A 24,596-nucleotide genomic window follows, 5' to 3' on the forward strand; every position below is an offset into this window, starting at 1 on the left:
CCCCATTTGTTATGCTGCTGCTATTCACTGTTTATTATCTATGCACAGTCACTTTACCCCCCCACCTCAACTAACCTGTACTACTGTTTATTATCTATAGTCACTTTACCCCCCCACCTCAACTAACCTGTACTACTGTTTATTATCTATGCATAGTCACTTCACCCCTACCTACATGTACATATTACCTCTAACCTGTCCTACTGTTTATTATCTATGCATAGTCACTTTACCCTCCCACCTCAACTAACCTGTACTACTGTTTATTGTCTATAGTCACTTTACCCCCCCACCTCAACTAACCTGTCCTACTGTTTATTATCTATGCATAGTCACTTTACCCCTACCTACATGTACATATTACCTCTAACCTGTCCTACTGTTTATTATCTATGCATAGTCACTTTACCCCCCCACCTCAACTAACCTGTCCTACTGTTTATTATCTATGCATAGTCACTTCACCTCTACCTACATGTACATATTACCTCTAACCTGTACTACTGTTTATTATCTATGCATAGTCACTTTACCCCCCCACCTCAACTAACCTGTACTACTGTTTATTATCTATGCATAGTCACTTTACCCCTACCTACATGTACATATTACCTCTAACCTGTACTACTGTTTATTATCTATGCATAGTCACTTTACCCCTACCTACATGTACATATTACCTTGACTAACCTGTACTACTGTTTATTATCTATGCATAGTCACTTTACCCCTACCTACATGTACATATTACCTTGACTAACCTGTACTACTGTTTATTATCTATGCATAGTCACTTTACCCCTACCTACATGTACATATTACCTTGACTAACCTGTACTACTGTTTATTATCTATGCATAGTCACTTTACCCCTACCTACATGTACATATTACCTCTAACCTGTACTACTGTTTATTATCTATGCATAGTCACTTTACCCCTACCTACATGTACATATTACCTTGACTAACCTGTACTACTGTTTATTATCTATGCATAGTCACTTTACCCCTACCTACATGTACATATTACCTTGACTAACCTGTACCCCTACACATGATTTATTTATATTTATTTTTTAACTTTAGTTTAGTTTACTTAGTATATATTTTCTATCTCTATTGTCTGAAAACTGCATTGTTGGTTAAGGGCTCGTAAGTAAGCATTTCACGGTAAGGTCTACCTGTTGTATTCGGTGCATAGGACAAATAACATAAGATTTGTTTTGAAATGTATTTTTGGTGCTCCTATATGATTGGTTTCTGTCGTTTGGGAGGTTTTGCCAGTTTACTTGACTGGTTTTGTTTCTTTATATGGTTGGTTGGTTTGTTGTCCTCTCATTTTGAATACTATTGTCCATTTCTTTTGCAGATCATGGACATTTTGTCTTTTTGATTTAAACCTTACTTTTGTTATGCTCCTAAATGTATTTGTGCTCTCTTACATTTTTTCAATTCAGGAGCACGTGCTCCTTGTAAAAAAACAAAAATGTAATCGGAGAGCCTTGACAGTCAGTCACATAAATCTATTCAGCTGTGTGTCAGAAATGTAACGACTGTGCGACTTGGTTACGGAATGTTAATGATTAATTACTGACGCTCTGCTTGCTCGCTGTTCTCCCTCCAGGAATGTCCTACCCCGTTGGCATCGTTCCCCCCAGAACCAAATCTCCCAACATGCCAAATTCCTCCAGCATCAACTCCTACGTCACCCTGAGGAGGGGAGGGAGGCCAGACCCGCGCATGGTGAGGCTATGACATTTGCAGAAATCAATATAGTTTATGAAGTGGATATTAGATCAGTATTTTTTTATTTAAAAAAATATTTTAGTTGTTGTTGTTTTTTTAACCTTTATTTAACTGGGCAAGTCAGTTAAGAACAAATTCTTATTTACTGGGGAACAGTGGGTTAACTGCCTTGTTCAGGTGCAGAACGGGGATTCAATCTAGCAACCTTTCGGGTTACTGGCCCAACGCTATAACCACTAGGCTACCTGCCGCCCCAGTTTATCCAAAGGCTAAGTGGAATTGGTTAACGGGTGATTGTAGAGAACCGCAATGGAAACTACTACACTCCTGAGAGAGGTAATGACTTCATAATACAGAATAGCAGGCTGATAAACAGCCAATACAGTAGGTGGCGGCAATACACACATTTTAAATATATATATATTTGTCAATTTACCTTTTTTTATTTAACTAGGCAAGTCGGTTAAGAACAAATTCTAATTTACAATGACGGCCAAACCCGGGAGAAGAAGAAGGCGCAAGAGAAAATAATCACTATTTGATGCTGTGTCTGCTGTCACCTGTCTGTTAGCCGTGTCTATGTGTTTGACCTAAACGACCTCTCCTCCTGCGTCAGGGAGTGTCTATGTGTTTGACCTAAACGACCTCTCCTCCTGCGTCAGGGAGAGGACATGTGTTTGACCTAAACGACCTCTCCTCCTGCGTCAGGGAGTGTCTATGTGTTTGACCTAAACGACCTCTCCTCCTGCGTCAGGGAGTGTCTATGTGTTTGACCTAAACGGCTTCTCCTCCTGCGTCAGGGAGTGTCTATGTGTTTGACCTAAACGGCCTCTCCTCCTGCGTCAGGGAGTGTCTATGTGTTTGACCTAAACGGCTTCTCCTCCTGCGTCAGGGAGTGTCTATGTGTTTGACCTAAACGGCCTCTCCTCCTGCGTCAGGGAGAGGACATGTGTTTGACCTAAACGGCCTCTCCTCCTGCGTCAGGGAGTGTCTATGTGTTTGACCTAAACGACCTCTCCTCCTGCGTCAGGGAGTGTCTATGTGTTTGACCTAAACGACCTCTCCTCCTGCGTCAGGGAGTGTCTATGTGTTTGACCTAAACGACCTCTCCTCCTGCGTCAGGGAGAGGACATGTGTTTGACCTAAACGGCCTCTCCTCCTGCGTCAGGGAGAGGACATGTGTTTGACCTAAACGGCCTCTCCTCCTGCGTCAGGGAGTGTCTATGTGTTTGACCTAAACGGCCTCTCCTCCTGCGTCAGGGAGAGGACATGTGTTTGACCTAAACGGCCTCTCCTCCTGCGTCAGGGAGAGGACATGTGTTTGACCTAAACGGCCTCTCCTCTTGCGTCAGGGAGTGTCTATGTGTTTGACCTAAACGACCTCTCCTCCTGCGTCAGGGAGAGGACATGTGTTTGACCTAAACGACCTCTCCTCCTGCGTCAGGGACAGGACATGTATTACGGTCGCTGCCCTTTCAGTTCCATGAGCCTGTCACCTTTGATGTGACACTGTTGCTGTCATCTTTTGGTGACAGTGGTGTTGGCTACCATGAACTGTGTAAACAGTCTCTTATTTCATGCTTTCTGTTTAGGTTGACCACATTTTATAAAAAGCTAAATGTGTGACAACAGTCGTTGTGGTCCAGTGCTGCAAGGAAAGACCTAGTTAAGCTGCAGCTGGTCCAGAACAGAACGGAACGTCTTGCTCTTCATTGTAATCAGAGGGCTGATATAAATACTATGCTGCCAGTCTCTCTTGGCTGAGAGTTGAGGAAAGACTGACTGCATCACTTCTTCTTTTTAAAATAAACATTCATGTGTTTGAAAATACCAAATTGTTTGCATAGTCAACTTACACACAGCTCTGACACACACACTTATCCCACCAGACATGCCACCAGGGGTCTTTACATTGTCCCCAAATCCAGAAAAATTTCAAAAAAACTTACAGTATTATATAAAGCCCTTATTGCATGGAACTTCCTTCCATCTCATATTGCAAACCTGGTTTCAAAAAACAGATAAAGCAACACCTCACGGCACAACGCCTCTCCCCTATTGGACCTAGATAGTTTGTGTGTATGCATTGATATGTAGGCCACGTGTGCCTTTTAAAAAATTTATGTAATTCAGTCCTTGAGCTGTTCGTGTTTATTGATGTTCTGCATTATGTCATGTTTCATGTGGACACCAGGAAGAGCAGCTGCTGCTTTTGCAACAGCTAATGGGGATCCTAATAAAATACCAAACACCAATCCAAGTAGTTTACTGTCTATAGTGGTGAAATGTCTCCTAGTAGTACACTATCTATGGTGGTGAAATGTCTCTTAGTAGTATACTATCTATGGTGGTGAAATGTCTCTTAGTAGTATACTATCTATGGTGGTGAAATGTCTCCTAGTAGTATACTATCTATGGTGGTGAAATGTCTCCTAGTAGTATACTATCTATGGTAGTGAAATGTCTCCTAGTAGTATACTATCTATGGTGGTGAAATGTCTCCTAGTAGTATACTATCTATGGTGGTGAAATGTCTCCTAGTAGTACACTATCTATGGTGGTGAAATGTCTCCTAGTAGTATACTATCTATGGTAGTGAAATGTCTCCTAGTAGTATACTATCTATGGTGGTGAAATGTATCCTAGTAGTATACTCTCTATGGTGGTGAAATGTCTCCTAGTAGTATACTATCTATGGTGGTGAAATGTCTCCTAGTAGGATACTATCTATGGTGGTGAAATGTCTCCTAGTAGTATACTATCTATGGTGGTGAAATGTCTCCTAGTAGTATACTATCTATGGTGGTGAAATGTCTCCTAGTAGTATACTATCTATGGTGGTGAAATGTATCCTAGTAGTATACTCTCTATGGTGGTGAAATGTCTCTTAGTAGTATACTATCTATGGTGGTGAAATGTCTCCTAGTAGTATACTATCTATGGTGGTGAGATGTCTCTTAGTAGTATACTATCTATGGTGGTGAAATGTCTCTTAGTAGTATACTATCTATGGTGGTGAAATGTCTCCTAGTAGTATACTATCTATGTTGGTGAAATGTCTCCTAGTAGTATACTATCTATGGTGGTGAAATGTCTCCTAGTAGTATACTATCTATGGTGGTGAAATGTCTCCTAGTAGTATACTATCTATGGTGGTGAAATGTCTCCTAGTAGTATACTATCTATGGTGGTGAAATGTCTCCTAGTAGTATACTATCTATGGTGGTGAAATGTCTCCTAGTAGTATACTATCTATGTTGGTGAAATGTTTCCTAGTAGTATACTATCTATGGTGGTGAAATGTCTCTTAGTAGTATACTATCTATGGTGGTGAAATGTCTCTTAGTAGTATACTATCTATGGTGGTGAAATGTCTCTTAGTAGTATACTATCTATGTTGGTGAAATGTCTCTTAGTAGTATACTATCTATGGTGGTGAAATGTCTCCTAGTAGTATACTATCTATGGTGGTGAAATGTCTCCTAGTAGTATACTATCTATGGTGGTGAAATGTCTCCTAGTAGTATACTATCTATGGTGGTGAAATGTCTCCTAGTAGTATACTATCTATGGTGGTGAAATGTCTCCTAGTAGTATACTATCTATGTTGGTGAAATGTTTCCTAGTAGTATACTATCTATGGTGGTGAAATGTCTCCTAGTAGTATACTATCTATGGTGGTGACATGTCTCCTAGTAGTATACAATGTTCACCTGGGTTAACCTCTATGTTAACCTGGGTGTCCTCTTTAGGCTTGTCTACACGGCTTGCTGCCACTAAACGCGTCTTGGTTCGGGCATGTTTAAAAACCTTTTTTTCCCCCTGCTGGCTCTTTGATGAAGTTGTTTTGACATCGGAGTTGGAGGATATTACTCCACGATCCACTGTTTAAAATCCATCCTGTCTTTTCCACAACCCACCTTCCTACCTTTTTGCCTGTTGTTTTACAACCCGGCTTTGAATTCTGTATGACAATCCAAGGGTTTATATGTTTGGTTGTTCTTGAACTGAGCCTCCGTTTGGTGGATGCCCTGTTTTCCCCTACCCCGGCTCCCCGTCCCCCTCTCCCGCCGAGTCCATAGTAGGTCTACTTGCTCGTGGAGGTGGAGATGCTGAACTGGCAGGATCCGGCTCAACTTCAGCACTGGGCCTTATGACATTGGCCTACGTCATATCACATCTTAACAACGTTTTTGAGAAAATCTGGATGAAAGTGTCCATTTTAGGTTCTATTGTCATGGTTTGCCACTGACACACACACACACACACACACACACACACACACACACACACACACACTGGGTCTAGGGTGGGACTGTGACTCATGCTCTCCTACAGGGCTGGAATTAAATTTAGAAAACCTTGATTTATACACATTTATAAGTACCAAAGCCCTCCAGTGACTCACCATGTTATTAGGCTGGTTATGGATGACAGGGTGTAGCTGTCTGTCTTTGCCCACTTTTCCTGTTTGCCAGCTCTGTGTGTGTGTGTGTGTGTGTGTGTGTGTGTGTGTGTGTGTGTGTGTGTGTGTGTGTGTGTGTGGCGTGTGTGTGTTTGTGCGCATGCATACCTCATAAACTTGAGCTGCTCCCCGACAGCGCACACACACTCAGTCACCGGTCCCTGTAGGTTGTGGTCTATTTCAGCTACATAGCCTGCAGTGATAGGAGCTAGGAGTGTGTCTCAGTCTGTCTCAGTTGAGCAGAGAGGAGATCCAGTGAGTGGTTCTGACAGCAGGCCGTTGGGCCCACTCCTCAGGGCCAGGATCCGGTCCAGGACACACGCACAGCAACGTTGTCCAGCTCAGTTCCTCCATGGCCCCAACCCCTCTAGCACGGAACAGACCTGAGAGGGAGAGAGTGAACTTCTCAGAGTTGACATCATCAGTAATTTCTTACCGCAGGAGATTACAGGCGTTCGCATCATCCCTGTGTGTGTGTGTGTGTGTGTGTGTGTGTGTGTGTGTGTATGCGTGTGTGTGTGTGTGTGCGTGTGTGTGTGCACGCCGTGTGCAATGCTGTGTCCTACTGTGAGCAAGTCTCTATTCCCCCCATAGTGCAGTAGAGCAGCTGTGTGGTGGGGCTGTGGAGAAGGTCAGTGGCAGATCTAGGATGAGTGTACTGTGACTGAGTGTACTTCCTCCCTCTCTCTCTCAATTCAATTCAATTCAAGGGCTTTATTGGCATGGGAAACATGTGTTAACATTGCCAAAGCAAGTGAGGTAGATAATATATGAAGTGAATATATAAAGTGAAAAACAAAAAATATTAACAGTAAACATTACACATACAGAAGTTTCAAAACAGTAAAGACATTACAAATGTCATATTATATATATATACAGTGTTTTAACAATGTACAAATGGTTAAAGGACACAAGATAAAATAAATAAGCATAAATATGGGTTGTATTTACAATGGTGTGTGTTCTTCACTGGTTGCCATTTTCTCGTGGCAACAAGTCACAAATCTTGCTGCTGTGATGGCACACTGTGGAATTTCACCCAGTAGATATGGGAGTTTTTCAAAATTGGATTTGTTTTTCGAATTCTTTGTGGATCTGTGTAATCTGAGGGAAATATGTCTCTCTAATATCGTCATACATTGGGCAGGAGGTTAGGAAGTGCAGCTCAGTTTCCACCTCATTTTGTGGGCAGTGAGCACATAGCCTGTCTTCTCTTGAGAGCCATGTCTGCCTACGGCGGCCTTTCTTCAATAGCAAGGCTATGCTCACTGAGTCTGTACATAGTCAAAGCTTTCCTTAATTTTGGGTCAGTCACAGTGGTCAGGTATTCTGCCGCTGTGTACTCTCTGTTTACGGCCAAATAGCATTCTAGTTTGCTCTGTTTTTTTGTTAATTCTTTCCAATGTGTTAAGTAATTATCTTTTTGTTTTCTCATGATTTGGTTGGGTCTAATTGTGCTGTTGTCCTGGGGCTCTGTAGGGTGTGTTTGTTTTTGTGAACAGAGCCCCAGGACCAGCTTGCTTAGGGGACTCTTCTCCAGGTTCATCTCTCTGTAGGTGATGGCTTTCTCTCTCTCTCTTCCTCCTATAGGAGCGACCCCATAGTGCTGTAGAGCAGCTGTCTGGTGGGGCTGTGGAGAAGGACAGTGGCAGATCCAGGATGAGTGTACTGTGACTCTCTCTAACCATGTCCCTTCCTCCCTCTCGCTCTCTCTCTCTCTCTCTCTCTCTCTCTCTCTCTCTCTCTCTCTCTCCCTCCTATAGGAGCGACCCCATAGTGCAGTAGACCAGCTGTCTGGTGGGGCTGTGGAGAAGGACAGTGGCAGATCTAGGATGAGTGTAGAGGAGCAACTGGAGAGGATCAGGAGACACCAACAGGGGGCGCTAAGAGAGAAGAAGAAGGCGCTTCACATCCTGGCAGGAAGTAGCTGCAACAGCCCGCAGGACTACACCACACACAGCCACAGTACCACATCAACACCGTCACGTAGCCCTTCGTTCACCAAGGAGAACCCCTTCCGCAGCATGCAGGTAGATACACACAGAGCCATCGATATATAGGTGTCAGGGTACACGCACCACAGGTACAGTGCTGCGGGATTGGAAACAATATCATTTTAAATACACTTCAAGTCGGAAGTACAGTAAATTCCAAATCTATTTGAAGCTCCTGATTGAAACCATTTTAATCGACCCCAACCCTGAGGTGCCAGATCTCAGAACAGATACTTGTTGGCTCACACACCAGGGCTTCGTTCATGGAGATAAAGTGTTGTTGTGTTCCAGCAGAACCGTCGTCAGCGCGGCGAGGGGATGAGCAGTGACATCCTGGAGTTGGAGGCGTCACTCAGAGAACAGGAAGTGGTCAGAGAGCAGGAGACGCCGGCCGAGGAGATAGCACGCCTTAAAGAGGCCACACACACTGACCACTACAACATGGACAGAGAGGTATGTATGGATGAGCCTCCCTTCTGAGCCTGGTTCCTCTCTAGTTTTCTTCCCTCTGAGCTTGGTTCCTCTCTAGGTTTCTTCCCTCTGAGCCTGGTTCCTCTCTAGGTTTCTACCCTCTGAGCCTGGTTCCTCTCTAGGTTTCTACCCTCTGAGCCTGGTTCCTCTCTAGGTTTCTACCCTCTGAGCCTGGTTCCTCTCTAGGTTTCTTCCCTCTGAGCCTGGTTCCTCTGTAGGCTTCTTCTCTCTGAGGAGTTTTCCTGGCCAGTGTGCTTCTGCCTGTTCTTAGGGGTCTAGGTTAAGTTACTGTAAGCACTCTGACAACTGCTGATATAATATGGATTTTATCTCAATCTCTCTCTCTCTCTAGCTGTCAGTCCCTGAGAGTCAGATCCAGAGGAGGCTCTCAGTCCTCAGCCCTGATACTAATCCCTCTCTTTCCACTCCTCTCTCCCTCCCTCTTCTCCTCTCCCTCTCCTTCTCTCTCTAGCTGTCAGTCCCTGAGAAGGTGTTGATTCCAGAGCGTTATGTGGAGTCAGACCCAGAGGAGTCTCTCAGTCCAGAGCAGGAGGCTGACAAACAAAAGAAAGTGGACCGCATCAAAGCCCTCATCGCCAAAAACAGGTAGCTAACACGCGCACACACACCCACCAAGAACTACTGTATACGTTAAAGTAAGTAAACACACCACTCAGCAGTACAGACCTGTTCCATTCAGTGGTCTAACTGTAGTCTCAGGAAATGGGATCATCCAATCACAACCTCTATCAAACTGCGAGTACGGTAATACTTTACCTTCATTTATTTTTAGAAACCCCCAAAAAATAGAGGCACGGAAGTCTATGTGTCTTTCTGTTCTTTTCCAAATCTGTCTGAAATGTCATTCATTCCAGTTGGTCAGGGTTGGTGTTGACCAGCTGGACAGGGTTGGTGTTGACCAGCTAGACAGGGTTGGTATTGACCAGCTGGACAGGGTTGGTATTGACCAGTTGGTCAGGGTTGGTGTTGACCAGCTGGACAGGGTTGGTATTGACCAGTTGGTCAGGGTTGGTATTGACCAGCTGGACAGGGTTGGTGTTGACCAGCTGGACAGGGTTGGTATTGACCAGGTGACCACGGTTGGTATTTACCAATTGGACAGGGTTGGTATTGACCAGCTGGACAGGGTTGGTATTGACCAGTTGGTCAGGGTTGGTGTTGACCAGCTGGACAGGGTTGGTGTTGACCAGCCGGACAGGGTTGGTATTGACCAGCTGGTCAGGGTTGGTATTTGCCAGCCGGACAGGGTTGGTATTGACCAGCCGGACAGGGTTGGTATTGACCAGCCGGACAGGGTTGGTATTGACCAGCCGGACAGGGTTGGTATTGACCAGTTGGTCAGGGTTGTTATTGACCAGCTGGACAGGGTTGGTATTGACCAGGTGACCAGGGTTGGTATTGACCAGGTGACCAGGGTTGGTATTGACCAGCTGGTCAGGGTTGGTGTTGATCAGTTGGTCAATGTTGGTATTGACCAGCTAGACAGGGTTGGTATTGATCAGCTGGTCAGGGTTGGTATTGACCAGCTGGACAGGGTTGGTATTGACCAGCTGGTCAGGGTTGGTGTTGATCAGTTGGTCAATGTTGGTATTGACCAGCTAGACAGGGTTGGTATTGATCAGCTGGTCAGGGTTGGTGTTGACCAGCTGGTCAGGGTTGGTGTTGATCAGCTGGTCAGGGTTGGTGTTGACCAGCTGGTCAGGGTTGGTGTTGATCAGCTGGACAGGGTTGGTATTGATCAGCTGGACAGGGTTGGTATTGATCAGTTGGACAGGGTTGGTGTTGATCAGCTGGACAGGGTTGGTATTGATCAGTTGGACAGGGTTGGTGTTGATCAGCTGGACAGGGTTGGTGTTGACCAGCCGGACAGGGTTGGAATTGATCAGTTGGTCAGGGTTGGTATTGATCAGTTGGACAGGGTTGGTATTGATCAGTTGGACATGGTTGGTGTTAACCAGCTGGTCAGGGTTGGTATTTACCAGCTGGACAGGTCACCTGTGTCCCCTCCGGATCCAGCTGTCCCAACAACACACGCTTTCTTCTTGCTCTTTCCATTCAGATCAGTGCCAGTGGTGGCTGGTGGAAGCAGTTATAGGAAGACGGGCTCATTGTAATGGATTTAATGGAATAAACCGTATCAAACACAACATACTTATGGAAACCACATGTTTGGCTCCATTCCAATGATCCCATCCTCCTGTATCTCCTCCCACCAGCCTCCTCTGATCAGCTCATGTTACTTCCCCGTCTATGGGGTTATTCCACAACAGCAGGAGCAGAAAATGATTTCTCCGATTGTTCTGTCAAATAGGTGCTTCACTGGGAGGAAGGATGTTTCAACGGACTTTTTACATTTGTATCACAAACTATTTTTGAGAAAATCATGATGAAAGTGTCGTGTCCATTTTAGGCCCATTTTTAGCCCGATACATGTCTCCTGTAAAACACTATGATCTGGGAACTATACATGATCCTGACAACATCTTATAGTATTTTATGTTTGGGGCTGCAGGTGGTTAGTGGTTAGAGCGTTGGGCCAGTAACCGAAAGGTTTCTGGATCAAATCCCCGAGCTGACAAGGTAGAAATCTGTCGTTCTGCCCCTGGACAAGGCACTGTAGATGTTCATTTGAAATGACACAATGACAAGGTTCCAGTTTAACAAAGTTTACGATAATGTCTGAACACACTACAAGGTAGCCATTCCACTCGAGGCTAGGTCCATCAACATCAAGACTTCCTGCGCAGGTGCACTCTTGACTGAGTGATAGCCCCGTAATAACTGAAACATCAACAACATAATTAAATGTCCAAATGTTCAAGTTCCTCATTACAAATGGGTTGTGTGACAGTTTTTATTTGTATTACTCAAGCTGCCTCTTTACACCCTGTACAAGACCTGATGCTCCTTTTTTTAGCCAGACAGTCAGTAAGCTGTTCCTTTGTGGTCAACCACCGCTGGATTCTCTGTGCTTGAATAAGTTCCTTGATGCTGCTAATCTCAAGACAAAGTCTTTTCTCTGTGACAGACTTGGTTGACTTCACAGCATCAACTAAGGAGTAGTTGTCAGTGACACACACTACAGGTAGAAAGTGCCGTTTTGTCTCACCAGTGGTAAGCTCTGAGAACAGAGTTGCAGGAAAGATAGCATTGTCAATTCCATCCGCAAGAGCAAGTGTTTCTCCAGCAAGTCCGCTTCGGACAACCCTTCTGATCCTTTTTGACCGCCAACAGATAGGTGAGATTCTTCCTCCTTCACCCATTAACACGATGAGACGTCCACCTTGTGTGCCTCCATCTGTAAGGTTCCCTAGCGAAGCATCACTGAAGACACCTAGTTTCAAAACAGTCATCTTTTCCAACATGCTGAAACTTTAAAGTCACTTGTTGTGATTTCAGTTTACGAACAACTTTGTTCGCCTCATGAATGGTTTGTACAGTGGCGTGTTTTGTGTTAGATGCCAAGTCGCAACCATCAAACATTACATCAGGTCTACTCTGTCTAGCAACCCGTAAAAATGTGTCCTATCTTCGACCTCAATTGATCAGCTTCAATTCCACACAGAGGGGAATTCCTTTGTACGGCTCTTGAAGAATCCATATGAATGGGTTGAAGAGTCTTGATATAGCTCTCCTGTTGCATCAGTATTGTTCCAGCAACTGTAATAAACTCTATGCCAACATAACAATTATCATGCTCCTCACGGCGACCTGGAAAACAGCTTTGAGGTGTGGAATCACAGTTGTAGCAAAGGTCTGTGAGCCACCCCCCAGATAAAGTCATCAACATGACAGGCAAAGGTCTGTGAGCAGATAAAGTCATCACCCAGATAAAGTCATCAACATGACAGGCAAAGGTCTGTGAGCCACCCCCCAGATAAAGTCATCATGACAGGCAAAGGTCTGTGAGCCACCCCCAGATAAAGTCATCAACATGACAGGCAAAGGTCTGTGAGCCACCACCCAGATAAAGTCATCAACATGACAGGCAAAGGTCTGTGAGCCACCACCCAGATAAAGTCATCAACATGACAGGCAAATACTCCAGTCACATTGCAGCCAATAGAAGACTGCAGGATATACTTGTGACATTTTTCCACCTGTATTCAGCATTTGTTGCCTTGACTTTGTTGTACCAGTAGAGTGATGCATCTGCCAGTCCAGACACACACTGTTTTAGTTCCCACAGTGTTCCTTCACTCTCAGCTTCGGGCGGAGGTCGGGTGTGAATGTCCCTTGACAGCTCTGTTCCCTGCAAAAATGCCGATTTGATGTCTATGGAATTAAGTTTCCATTGTTTCTGGCAGATCACTGACATCAGCAATCTGAGTGACTCTGAGGCGCATGTCGGTCCAATGACGGTTGCTGTACGTGGAATACCACTTTCTCTGTCCATGTATTTAACAGTTTGTCCAGTTTTCAGATTGGAACAACCATGTTCTCTTAACACATGTGGCTGTTGAATGTTTTCCTCATTTCAATGCTCAACAGTATTACCAGTGGCATGGTTGAAGGTTGAAGGTCTCTACTCCATTTCCTGTTTCAGTGTCCATATCATTGGATGAGACATCTGGTTAGGTTTGTGTCTGTTACCGTGTCCTTTTTGTCATTTTCATTAGGAGAGATTCTCAGCAACAGCCCTTCTTTCTTGTTGATCATTTACGTTCCGCAATCTTGAGTGATGCACCCTGACAATGATGCCTCCGTGCCTCACAAATATCACCACGCCATCTTGGCCAATGACTACTCCCGGTCCTTTCCACTCTTGACAGTCAACTCGTTTGTAGTACACGTTATTTCCAGTCTCGTACTTCTCATCGGTGGGTCGAAGCTGTTTCCTCAGAGCCCTGTGAATTCTCCCTGAACACTCTGCTTCAGTGGACGCATTTCTCGCTGCATGTAGTGCTGAAAGGTGCTGTCCCACCCCCATGCACTCACACTTGTCCCTTCTAGTGCTGAAAGGTGCTGTCCAACCCCCATGCACTCACACTGGTCCCTTCTAGTGCTGAGAGGTGCTGTCCCACCCCCATGCCCTCACACTGGTCCCTTCTAGTGCTGAAAGGTGCTGTCCCACCCCCATGCACTCACACTGGTCCCTTCTAGTGCTGAGAGGTGCTGTCCCACCCCCTCACACTGGTCCCTTCTAGTGCTGAAAGGTGCTGTCCCACCCCCATGCCCTCACACTGGTCCCTTCTAGTGCTGAAAGGTGCTGTCCCACCCCCATGCCCTCACACTGGTCCCTTCTAGTGCTGAAAGGTGCTGTCCCACCCCCTCACACTGGTCCCTTCTAGTGCTGAAAGGTGCTGTCCCACCCCCATGCATTCACACTGGTCCCTTCTAGTGCTGAAAGGTGCTGTCCCACCCCCATGCACTCACACTCGTCCCTTCTAGTGCTGAAAGGTGCTGTCCCACCCCCATGCATTCACACTCGTCCCTTCTAGTGCTGAAAGGTGCTGTCCCACCCCCATGCCCTCACACTGGTCCCTTCTAGTGCTGAAAGGTGCTGTCCCACCCCCCTGCCCTCACACTGGTCCCTTCTAGTGCTGAAAGGTGCTGTCCCACCCCCTCACACTGGTCCCTTCTAGTACTGAAAGGTGCTGTCCCACCCCCATGCTCTCACACTGGTCCCTTCTAGTACTGAAAGGTGCTGTCCCACCCCCATGCTCTCACACTGGTCCCTTCTAGTGCTGAAAGGTGCTGTCCCACCCCCATGCATTCACACTCGTCCCTTCTAGTGCTGAAAGGTGCTGTCCCACCCCCATGCACTCACACTGGTCCCTTCTAGTGCTGAAAGGTGCTGTCCCACCCCCATGTCCCTTCCTCACACTGGTCCCTTCTAGTGCTGAAAGGTGCTGTCCCACCCCATGCCCTCACACTGGTCCCTTCTAGTGCTGAAAGGTGCTGTCCCACCCCCATGCCCTCACACTGGTCCCTTCTAGTGCTGAAAGGTGCTGTCCCACCCCCATGCCCTCACACTGGTCCCTTCTAGTGCTGAAAGGTGCTGTCCCACCCCCATGCACTCACACTCATCCCTTCTAGTGCTGAAAGGTGCTGTCCCACCCCCATGCACTCACACTGGTCCCTTCTAGTGCTGAAAGGTGCTGTCCCACCCCCATGCCCTCACACTGGTCCCTTCTAGTGCTGAAAGGTGCTGTCCCACCCCCTCACACTGGTCCCTTCTAGTGCTGAAAGGTGCTGTCCCACCCCCATGCCCTCACACTGGTCCCTTCTAGTGCTGAAAGGTGCTGTCCCACCCCCTCACACTGGTCCCTTCTAGTGCTGAAAGGTGCTGTCCCACCCCCATGCCCTCACACTGGTCCCTTCTAGTGCTGAAAGGTGCTGTCCCACCCCCATGCACTCACACTCGTCCCTTCTAGTGCTGAAAGGTGCTGTCCCACCCCCATGCCCTCACACTGGTCCCTTCTAGTGCTGAGAGGTGCTGTCCCACCCCCATGCCCCCTTCTAGTGCTGAAAGGTGCTGTCCCACCCCCTCACACTGGTCCCTTCTAGTGCTGAAAGGTGCTGTCCCACCCCCATGCCCTCACACTGGTCCCTTCTAGTGCTGAAAGGTGCTGTCCCACCCCATGCATCACACCCCTTCTAGTGCTGAAAGGTGCTGTCCCACCCCCTCACACTGGTCCCTTCTAGTGCTGAAAGGTGCTGTCCCACCCCCATGCCCTCACACTGGTACCTTCTAGTGCTGAGAGGTGCTGTCCCACCCCCATACTGGTCCCTTCTAGTGCTGAAAGGTGCTGTCCCACCCCCATGCACTCATACTGGTCCCTTCTAGTGCTGCTGGCTTATCAACCAGTACAGAGGGAAGATTAGGGTTCTGCCACAACACTAGTTTCTATGGGCTGTAACTATGAACATTGTGCATTGAGTTTTTTTGCCAGCAAAGCCCAATCTAGGGCTGTTTTCCAGTCACATCCATTGTCTTGCTTCCCTTTCAGTGTTTGATTATGTCTCTCCACAAGTCCATTGCTCCACGGACTGTATTTTTTAAATATTTTGTATTTATTTTACCTTTATTTAACTAGGCAAGTCAGTTAAGAACAAATTCTTATTTTCAATGACGGCCTAGGAACAGTGGGTTAACTGCCTGTTCAGGGGCAGAACGACAGATCTGTACCTTGTCAGCACGGGGATTTGAACTTGCAACCTTCCGGTTACTAGTCCAACGCTCTAACCACTAGGCTACCCTGCCGCCCCTCCACTCTAACCACTAGGCTACCCTGCCGCCCCTCCGCTCTAACCACTAGGCTACCCTGCCGCCCCTCCACTCTAACCACTAGGCTACCCTGCCGCCCCTCCGCTCTAACCACTAGGCTACCCTGCCGCCCCTCCGCTCTAACCACTAGGCTACCCTGCCGCCCCTCCGCTCTAACCACTAGGCTACCCTGCCTCCCCTCCGCTCTAACCACTAGGCTACCCTGCCGCCCCTCCACTCTAACCACTAGGCTACCCTGCCGCCCTCCACTCTAACCACTAGGCTACCCTGCCGCCCCTCCACTCTAACCAATAGGCTACCCTGCCGCCCTCCACTCTAACCACTAGGCTACCCTGCCGCCCCTCCACTCTAACCACTAGGCTACCCTGCCGCCCTAGGCTACCCCTCCACTCTAACCACTAGGCTACCCTGCCGCCCTCCACTCTAACCAATAGGCTACCCTGCTGCTAACCCTCCACTCTAACCACTAACCACTAGGCTACCCTGCCGCCCCCTCCACTCTAACCACTAGGCTACCTGCCGCCCTCCACTCTAACCACTAGGCTACCCTGCCGCCCCTCCACTCTAACCACTAGGCTACCCTGCCGCCCTCCACTCTAACCACTAGGCTACCCTGCCGCCCTCCACTCTAACCAATAGGCTACCCTGCCGCCCCTCCACTCTAACCACTAGGCTACCCTGCCGCCCCTCCACTCTAACCACTAGGCTACCTGCCGCCCCTCCACTCTAACCACTAGGCTACCCTGCCGCCCCTCCACTCTAACCACTAGGCTACCCTGCCACCCCTCCACTCTAACCACTAGGCTACCCTGCCGCCCCATGCAGCAGTTGTCTTTACTTCCATGTTGAATTTCTCTGCCATTTCTCTTATTATTATTGAATTCTCCTCCATTGTCACTGTACAATTTCTGGGTCGTGCCGTGCACACTTATCCAGGAACGAACGAAGTGCTTTATGATGTCACTGGGTTTCTTTGTATTCACAATGCTTCCAGCGCTGAAGCGTCTGAAGTGGTGGACAATGTGAAGGTACCACACACTTAGTTTGAGCTCATGTAGATCTACAACCACTGTTTCATTGTATTTGGAAGCCAGTGGCAAACCAACAGCTGGTCTGGGCTTAGGTTTGCTGTATTTCTGACATGTCTCACAACTGTGCTCTGTGTCCGTCAGAATCTCATTTTTACAAGGCCAGTCAAGTTCTTCCACACCGATCTCGACAAACCATTTTTGTATGAGCCTCGCTTTGTGCACGGGTGCATTGTCATGCTGATACAGGAAAGGGCCTTGCCCAAACGGTTGCAACAAAGTTGGATGCACAGAATCATCTAGAATGTCATTGTCATCATTAACTGTAGAGTTAAGATGTCCCTTCACTGGAACGAAGGGGCCTAACCTGAACCATGACACACAGCCCCAGACTATTACTCCTCCTCCACCTAACTTTACAGTTGGCACTATGCATTTGGGTAGGTAGTGTTCTCCTGGCATCCGCCAAACCCAGATGGTGAAGCGTGATTCATCACTCCAGATAATGTGTTTCCACCGATCCAGAGTCCAATGGCTGTGAGCTTTACGTGAAATTGCCACATTCTGCGTTCTAAATGTCAGATGTTGGATTTATAAAACATGCTTTTTTTTGTCTCCTGTCCTGGGGTAATTGTGTTTTGTGCAAATGCAATATATTTCTGTGTCCTGTCTCTCCAATATGCAGAATGTGCTCACCCCTGATGTGCTGAGCCCTGAGGAGGAAGCTGAGGAGGGCACAGTGTGTCTTAACTCTAACATCTCCCTCTCTCTCTCTCTCTCTCTCTCTCTCTCTCTCTCTGTGTGTTTCTGTGTCTCTCTCTCTGTGTGTGTCTCTGTCTCTCTCTCTGTCTCTCTCTCTCTCTCTCTCTCTCTCTCTCTCTCTCTCTCTGTCTCTCTCTCTCTCTCTCTCTCTCTCTCTCTCTCTCTCCAGTATGCAGAATGTTCTCTCTCCTCCAGGTCCAGAGAAGGAGGCTGAGGAGGAAACCACAGCTCAGGATCAGGAGAAAATGATCAACATATCCTATGAACTGGCTGCTGAGGCCTCCAAACGCAGCAAGCTGGTGGCAGGTACAGTACAACACAGTAAAACAGTACAGAACAGGATCACATAGGACAGGATAGTTTATTACAACACAGTAAAACAGTACAGAACATATACTAGAACATCTCCTGTGACCACTAGCCAGCCTCCGCCCAGCACCCTGCCCTGAACTTCAATCATTGTCGCTAGCCAGCCTCCGCCCAGCACCCTGCCCTGAACTTCAATCATTGTCGCTAGCCAGCCTCCGCCCAGCACCCTGTCCTGAACTTCAATCATTGTCGCTAGCCAGCCTCCGCCCAGCACCCTGCCCTGAACTTCAATCATTGTCGCTAGCCAGCCTCCGCCCAGCACCCTGTCCTGAACTTCAATCATTGTCGCTAGCCAGCCTCCGCCCAGCACCCTGTCCTGAACTTCAATCATTGTCGCTAGCCAGCCTCCGCCCAGCACCCTGTCCTGAACTTCAATCATTGTCGCTAGCCAGCCTCCGCCCAGCACCCTGTCCTGAACTTCAATCATTGTCGCTAGCCAGCCTCCGCCCAGCACCCTGTCCTGAACTTCAATCATTGTCGCTAGCCAGCCTCCGCCCAGCACCCTGCCCTGAACTTCAATCATTGTCGCTAGCCAGCCTCCGCCCAGCACCCTGCCCTGAACTTCAATCATTGTCGCTAGCCAGCCTCCGCCCAGCACCCTGTCCTGAACTTCAATCATTGTCGCTAGCCAGCCTCCGCCCAGCACCCTGCCCTGAACTTCAATCATTGTCACTAGCCAGCCTCCGCCCAGCACCCTGTCCTGAACTTCAATCATTGTCGCTAGCCAGCCTCCGCCCAGCACCCTGCCCTGAACTTCAATCATTGTCGCTAGCCAGCTACCACCCGGCAACTCTACCATGCTCCTTAGAGGCTGCTGCCCTATGTACATAGACATGGAATCACTGGTCACTTTAATAATGTTTACATACAGCTTTACTCATTTCATATGTATATACTGTATTCTGGTCAACATATACAGTGGGGCAAATAAGTATTTAGTCAGCCACCAATTGTGCAAGTTCTCCCACTTAAAAAGATGAGAGAGGCCTGTAATTTTCATCATAGGTACACTTCAACTGTGACAGACAAAATGAGAAACAAAATCCAGAAAATCACAATGTAGGATTTTAAATTTATTTATTTGCCAATTATGGTGGAAAATAAGTATTTAGTCAATAACAAAAGTTTATCTCAATACTTTGTTATATGCCCTTTGTTGGCAATGACAGAGGTCAAACGTTTTCTCTAAGTCTTCACAAGTTTTTCACACACTGTTGCTGGTATTTTGGCCCATTCCTCCATGCAGATCTCCTCTAGAGCAGTGATGTTTTGGGGCTATTGCTGGGCAACACGGACTTTCAACTCCCTCCAAAGATTTTCTATGGGGTTGAGATCTGGAGACTGGCTAGGCCACTCCAGGACCTTGAAATGCTTCTTACGAAGCCATTCCTTCTTTGCCCGAGTGGTGTGTTTGGGATCATTGTCATGCTGAAAGACCCATGCACGTTTCATCTTCAATACCCTTGCTGATGGAAGGAGGTTTTCACTCAAGATCTAACGATACATGGCCCCATTCATTCTTTCCTTTACACTGGTCCCTTTGCAGAAAAACACCCCCAAAGCATGATGTTTCCACCCCCATGCTTCACAGTTGCTCACCGTTCTTGTGATCATTTTGACCCCACGGAGTGTGATCTTGCGTGGAGCCCCAGATTGAGGGAGATTATCAGTGGTTAGCGCGCACTGCACCCGGCCCGCCACAGGAGTCGCTGGTGTGCGATGAGACAAGGACATCCCTACCGGCCAAGCCCTCCCTAACCCGGACGACGCTAGGCCAATTGTGCGTCGCCCCACGGTCCTCCCGGTCGCAGCCGGTTACGACAGAGACTGGGCGCGAACCCAGAGTCTCTGATGTCACAGCTGGCACTGCAGTACAGTGCCCTTAACCACTGTGCCACCCGGGAGGCCCTCACTTTGATTCTTGGTCAAATAGCCCTTACACAGCCTGGAGGTGTGTTGGGTCATTGTCCTGTTGAAAAACAAATGATAGTCCCACTAAGCGCACGCCAGATGGGATGGCGTATCGCTGCAGAATGCTGTGGTAGCCATGCTGGTTAAGTGTGCCTTCAATTCTAAACAAATCACAGACAGTGTCACCAGCAAAGCACACCCACACCATCACACCTCCTCCTCCATGCTTCACGGTGGGAACCACACATGTGGAGATCATCCATTCACCTACTCTGTGTCTCACAAAGACACGGCGGTTAGAACCAAAAATCTCAAATTTGGACTCATCAGACCAAAGGACAGATTTCCTCTGGTCTTATGTCCATTGCTCATGTTTCTTGCCCCAAGCAAGTCTCTTCTTATTATTTGTGTCCTTTAGTAGAGGTTTCTTTACAGCAATTCGATTCACGCAGTCTCCTCTGAACAGTTGATGTTGAGATGTATCTGTTACTTCAACTTTGTGAACAGTTGATGTTGATATGTATCTGTTACTTCAACTCTGTGAAGCATTTATTTGGGCTGAAATCTGAGGTGCAGTTAACTCTAATGAATTTATCCTCTGCAGCAGAGGTAACTCTGGGTCTCCCTTTCCTGTGGCGGTCCTCAAGAGAGCCAGTTTCATCATAGCGCTTGATGGTTTTTGCAACTGCACTTGAAGAAACTTTCAAAGTTCTTGAAATGTTCAGCATTGACTGACCTTCATGTCTTAAAGTAATGATGAACTGTCATTTCTCTTTGCTTATTTGAGCTGTTTTTGCCATAATATGGACTTGATCTTTTACCAAATAGGGCTATCTTCTGTATACCACCGCTACCTTGTCACAACACAACTGATTGGCTCAAACGCATTAAGAAGGAAAGAAAATCCACAAATGAACTTTTAACAAGGCACACCTGTTAATTGAAATTCATTCCAGGTGACTACCTCATGAAGCTGTTTGAGAGAATGCCAAGAGTGTACAATACTGTCATCAAGGCAAATGGTGGTTAATCTCAAATATAAAATATATTTAGATTTGTTTAACACTTTTTTGGTTACTACATGATTCCATATGTGTTATTTCGTAGTTTTGATGTCTTCTACAATGTAGAATAATATGTGTATGTGACCAATAACATCTGCTAAATATGTGTATGTGACCAATAAGATTTGATTTTGAGCTGGTTGCCGAGGCCTTCAGACACAACGTAGGACAGGATCGCAGAATAAGAACACAGCTTAGCAATTTGTCCAGTTTTGTTCATAATATGCAATCAATTCATGCTGTATATGTGACTTCATTTTTTCTTCAACTAATGTTCTATGCCACAGGATATAACATAGATTTGTTCGCATGCATAACATGACATAACATGCATAACATGACATAACATGCATAACATGACATAACATAACATGACATAACATGCATAACATGACATAACATAACATGTCATAACATGACATAACATGACATAACATGCATAACATAACATGACATAACATGACATAACATGACATAACATAACATGTCATAACATGACATAACATGACATAACATGCATAACATAACATGACATAACATGCATAACATGACATAACATGACATAACATGACATAACATGACATAACATAACATGACATAACATGACATAACATAACATGTCATAACATGACATAACATGCATAACATGACATAACATGCATAACATGACATAACAGTATTCATTTTTAAAATTTGATTTACCTCATTGATTTGCTTTACTTGTTTTGTCATTCACTCACTTTACTTTTTTTTAAGAATGAAAGAAGAAATGTAAACACCTTGTTTTTTCTCTGTGTCTGTGTGTGTGTGTGTGTACGGCTTGTGTCTGTACGTCGTGTGTGTCCATGTACATGGTGTGCGTCCTGTGTGGTTTGCAGTGCACAGCTTGTCATCCTCCTCACCTCCTCCTGAGCCCCAACCCTCCTCATCTCCACCTCCTAACACACAGCCCCCCCCCCAGCTCACTGATGGCTCCCACTTCATCTGTGTCTAGTAGTGGCAGCAGTAAGTGTGTGTAGGAACGCCCGTAAGAGTCTCCTCCCTGTTCAGTCTCTCCTCTCTGTTTGGTCTCTCCTCTCTGTTCAGTCTCTCCTCTCTGTTCAGTCTCTCCTCTCTGTTCGGTCTCTCCTCTCTGTTCGGTCTCTCCTCTCTGTTCAGTCTCTCCTCTGTTCAGTCTCTCCTCTCTGTTCAGTCTCTCCTCTGTTCAGTCTCTCCTCTGTTCAGTCTCTCCTCTCTGTTCAGTCTCTCTGTTCAGTCTCTCCTCTGTTCAGTCTCTCCTCTGTTCGGTCTCTCCTCTCTGTTCGGTCTCTCCTCTCTGTTCGCTCTCTCCTCTCTGTTCAGTCTCTCCTCTCTGTTCAGTCTCTCCTCTGTTCGGTCTCTCCTCTCTGTTGAGTCTCTCCTCTGTTCGGTCTCTCCTCTCTGTTCAGTCTCTCCTCTCTGTTCAGTCTCTCCTCTCTGTTCAGTCTCTCCTCTGTTCGGTCTCTCCTCTCTGTTGAGTCTCTCCTCTGTTCGGTCTCTCCTCTCTGTTCAGTCTCTCCTCTGTTCAGTCTCTCCTCTCTGTTCAGTCTCTCCTCTGTTCAGTCTCTCCTCTGTTCAGTCTCTCCTCTCTGTTCAGTCTCTCTGTTCAGTCTCTCCTCTGTTCAGTCTCTCCTCTGTTCAGTCTCTCCTCTGTTCAGTCTCTACTCTCTGTTCAGTCTCTCTGTTCAGTCTCTCCTCTGTTCAGTCTCTCCTCTGTTCGGTCTCTCCTCTCTGTTCAGTCTCTCCTCTCTGTTCAGTCTCTCCTCTGTTCAGTCTCTCCTCTGTTCAGTCTCTCCTCTGTTCAGTCTCTCCTCTCTGTTCAGTCTCTCTGTTCAGTCTCTCCTCTGTTCAGTCTCTCCTCTGTTCAGTCTCTCCTCTGTTCAGTCTCTCCTCTGTTCAGTCTCTCCTCTCTGTTCAGTCTCTCTGTTCAGTCTCTCCTCTGTTCAGTCTCTCCTCTGTTCAGTCTCTCCTCTGTTCAGTCTCTCCTCTCTGTTCAGTCTCTCTGTTCAGTCTCTCCTCTGTTCAGTCTCTCCTCTCTGTTCAGTCTCTCTGTTCAGTCTCTCCTCTGTTCAGTCTCTCTGTTCAGTCTCTCCTCTGTTCGATCTCTCCTCTGTTCGGTCTCTCCTCTCTGTTCGGTCTCTCCTCTCTGTTCAGTCTCTCCTCTCTGTTCAGTCTCTCCTCTGTTCGGTCTCTCCTCTCTGTTGAGTCTCTCCTCTCTGTTCAGTCTCTCCTCTCTGTTCGGTCTCTCCTCTGTTCAGTCTCTCCTCCCTGTTCAGTCTCTCCTCTGTTCAGTCTCTCCTCTCTGTTCAGTCTCTCCTCTGTTCAGTCTCTCCTCTGTTCAGTCTCTCCTCTCTGTTCAGTCTCTCCTCTCTGTTCAGTCTCTCCTCTGTTCAGTCTCTCCTCTATGTTCAGTCTCTCCTCTGTTCAGTCTCTTCTCTGTTCAGTCTCTCCTCTCTGTTCAGTCTCTCCTCTGTTCAGTCTCTCCTCTCTGTTCAGTCTCTCCTCTCTGTTCAGTCTCTCCTGTCTGTTCTGCCTCAAGCTCACTACATTTTTGACAGAAAACTAAGGCCTGTAAACTCCATGTTTCCAGTTGCTCTTCCTCTCTCTCTCCATCTCCCTCAAGCTTTCTCACTCTCTTTTCCTCGCTCTCTCTCTCCTTTTTAAAAAAATCTCTTTCTTTCCCTCTCTTTTTAGCCTTGGCCTCAATGAAGACCTACACGTGAGAAGACCTCTTCACTAGGACATGACACACCCAGCACAAAATCCAACAAACTGGACTGACAGACTGATGGCCCGCTAGACCACGCCATGCTCTGTTCAATCTATACCTTACTACAGTATGACATCACATCCTCCTGTGCCATGATGTCAGTTCATGTTGCCACATCCCCTACCTTTAACATCACCACCACTTTCCTCTCTTCTCCCCCCTACTCTCCATGTTATCACCCTTCTCCCCCCTACTCTCCATGTTATCACCCTTCTCCCTCCCCCTACTCTCCATGTTATCACCCTTCTCCCCCCCCTCACCTACTCTCCATGCTATCACCCTTCTCCCCCCTCAGCTACTCCCCCTACTCTCCATGTTATCACCCTTCTCCCCCTACTCTCCATGTTATCACCCTTACCCCCCTACTCTCCATGTCATCACCCTTACCCCCCTACTCTCCATGTCATCACCCTTACCCCCCTACTCTCCATGTTATCACCCTTCTCCCCCTCAGCTACTCTCCATGTTATCACCCTTCCCCCCCTCTCCATGTTATCACCCTTACCCCCCTACTCTCCATGTTATCACCCTTACCCCCCCCCCCCTACTCTCCATGTTATCACCCCCTACTCTCCATGTTATCACCCCCCTACTCTCCATGTTATCACCCCCCTACTCTCCATGTTATCATACCCCCCCTACTCTCCATGTTATCACCCTTACCCCCCTACTCTCCATGTCATCCCTTACCCCCCTACTCTCCATGTCATCACCCTTACCCCCCTACTCTCCATGTTATCA

The 24,596-nt window shown here is 47.0% G+C and overlaps 1 protein-coding gene across 1 annotated transcript in view; it reads left to right on the plus strand.

Moving 5' to 3' along the window:
* LOC115115443 (pleckstrin homology domain-containing family A member 5-like) overlaps nt 1-24,152 on the plus strand; it is a 291,617-nt gene extending 267,465 nt beyond the window's left edge. The window contains 7 exon segments of the mRNA XM_065022294.1: nt 1,627-1,745; nt 7,980-8,246; nt 8,502-8,663; nt 9,154-9,287; nt 17,893-18,029; nt 21,946-22,072; nt 23,780-24,152. Of these exon segments, the coding sequence (XP_064878366.1) occupies nt 1,627-1,745; nt 7,980-8,246; nt 8,502-8,663; nt 9,154-9,287; nt 17,893-18,029; nt 21,946-22,061 (935 nt within the window). The 3' untranslated portion in view covers nt 22,062-22,072; nt 23,780-24,152.
* The last annotated feature ends 444 nt before the right edge of the window (nt 24,153-24,596 follow it).

Source organism: Oncorhynchus nerka, linkage group LG9a, assembly GCF_034236695.1.
Source record: "Oncorhynchus nerka isolate Pitt River linkage group LG9a, Oner_Uvic_2.0, whole genome shotgun sequence".
Classification (NCBI taxonomy): domain Eukaryota; kingdom Metazoa; phylum Chordata; class Actinopteri; order Salmoniformes; family Salmonidae; genus Oncorhynchus; species Oncorhynchus nerka.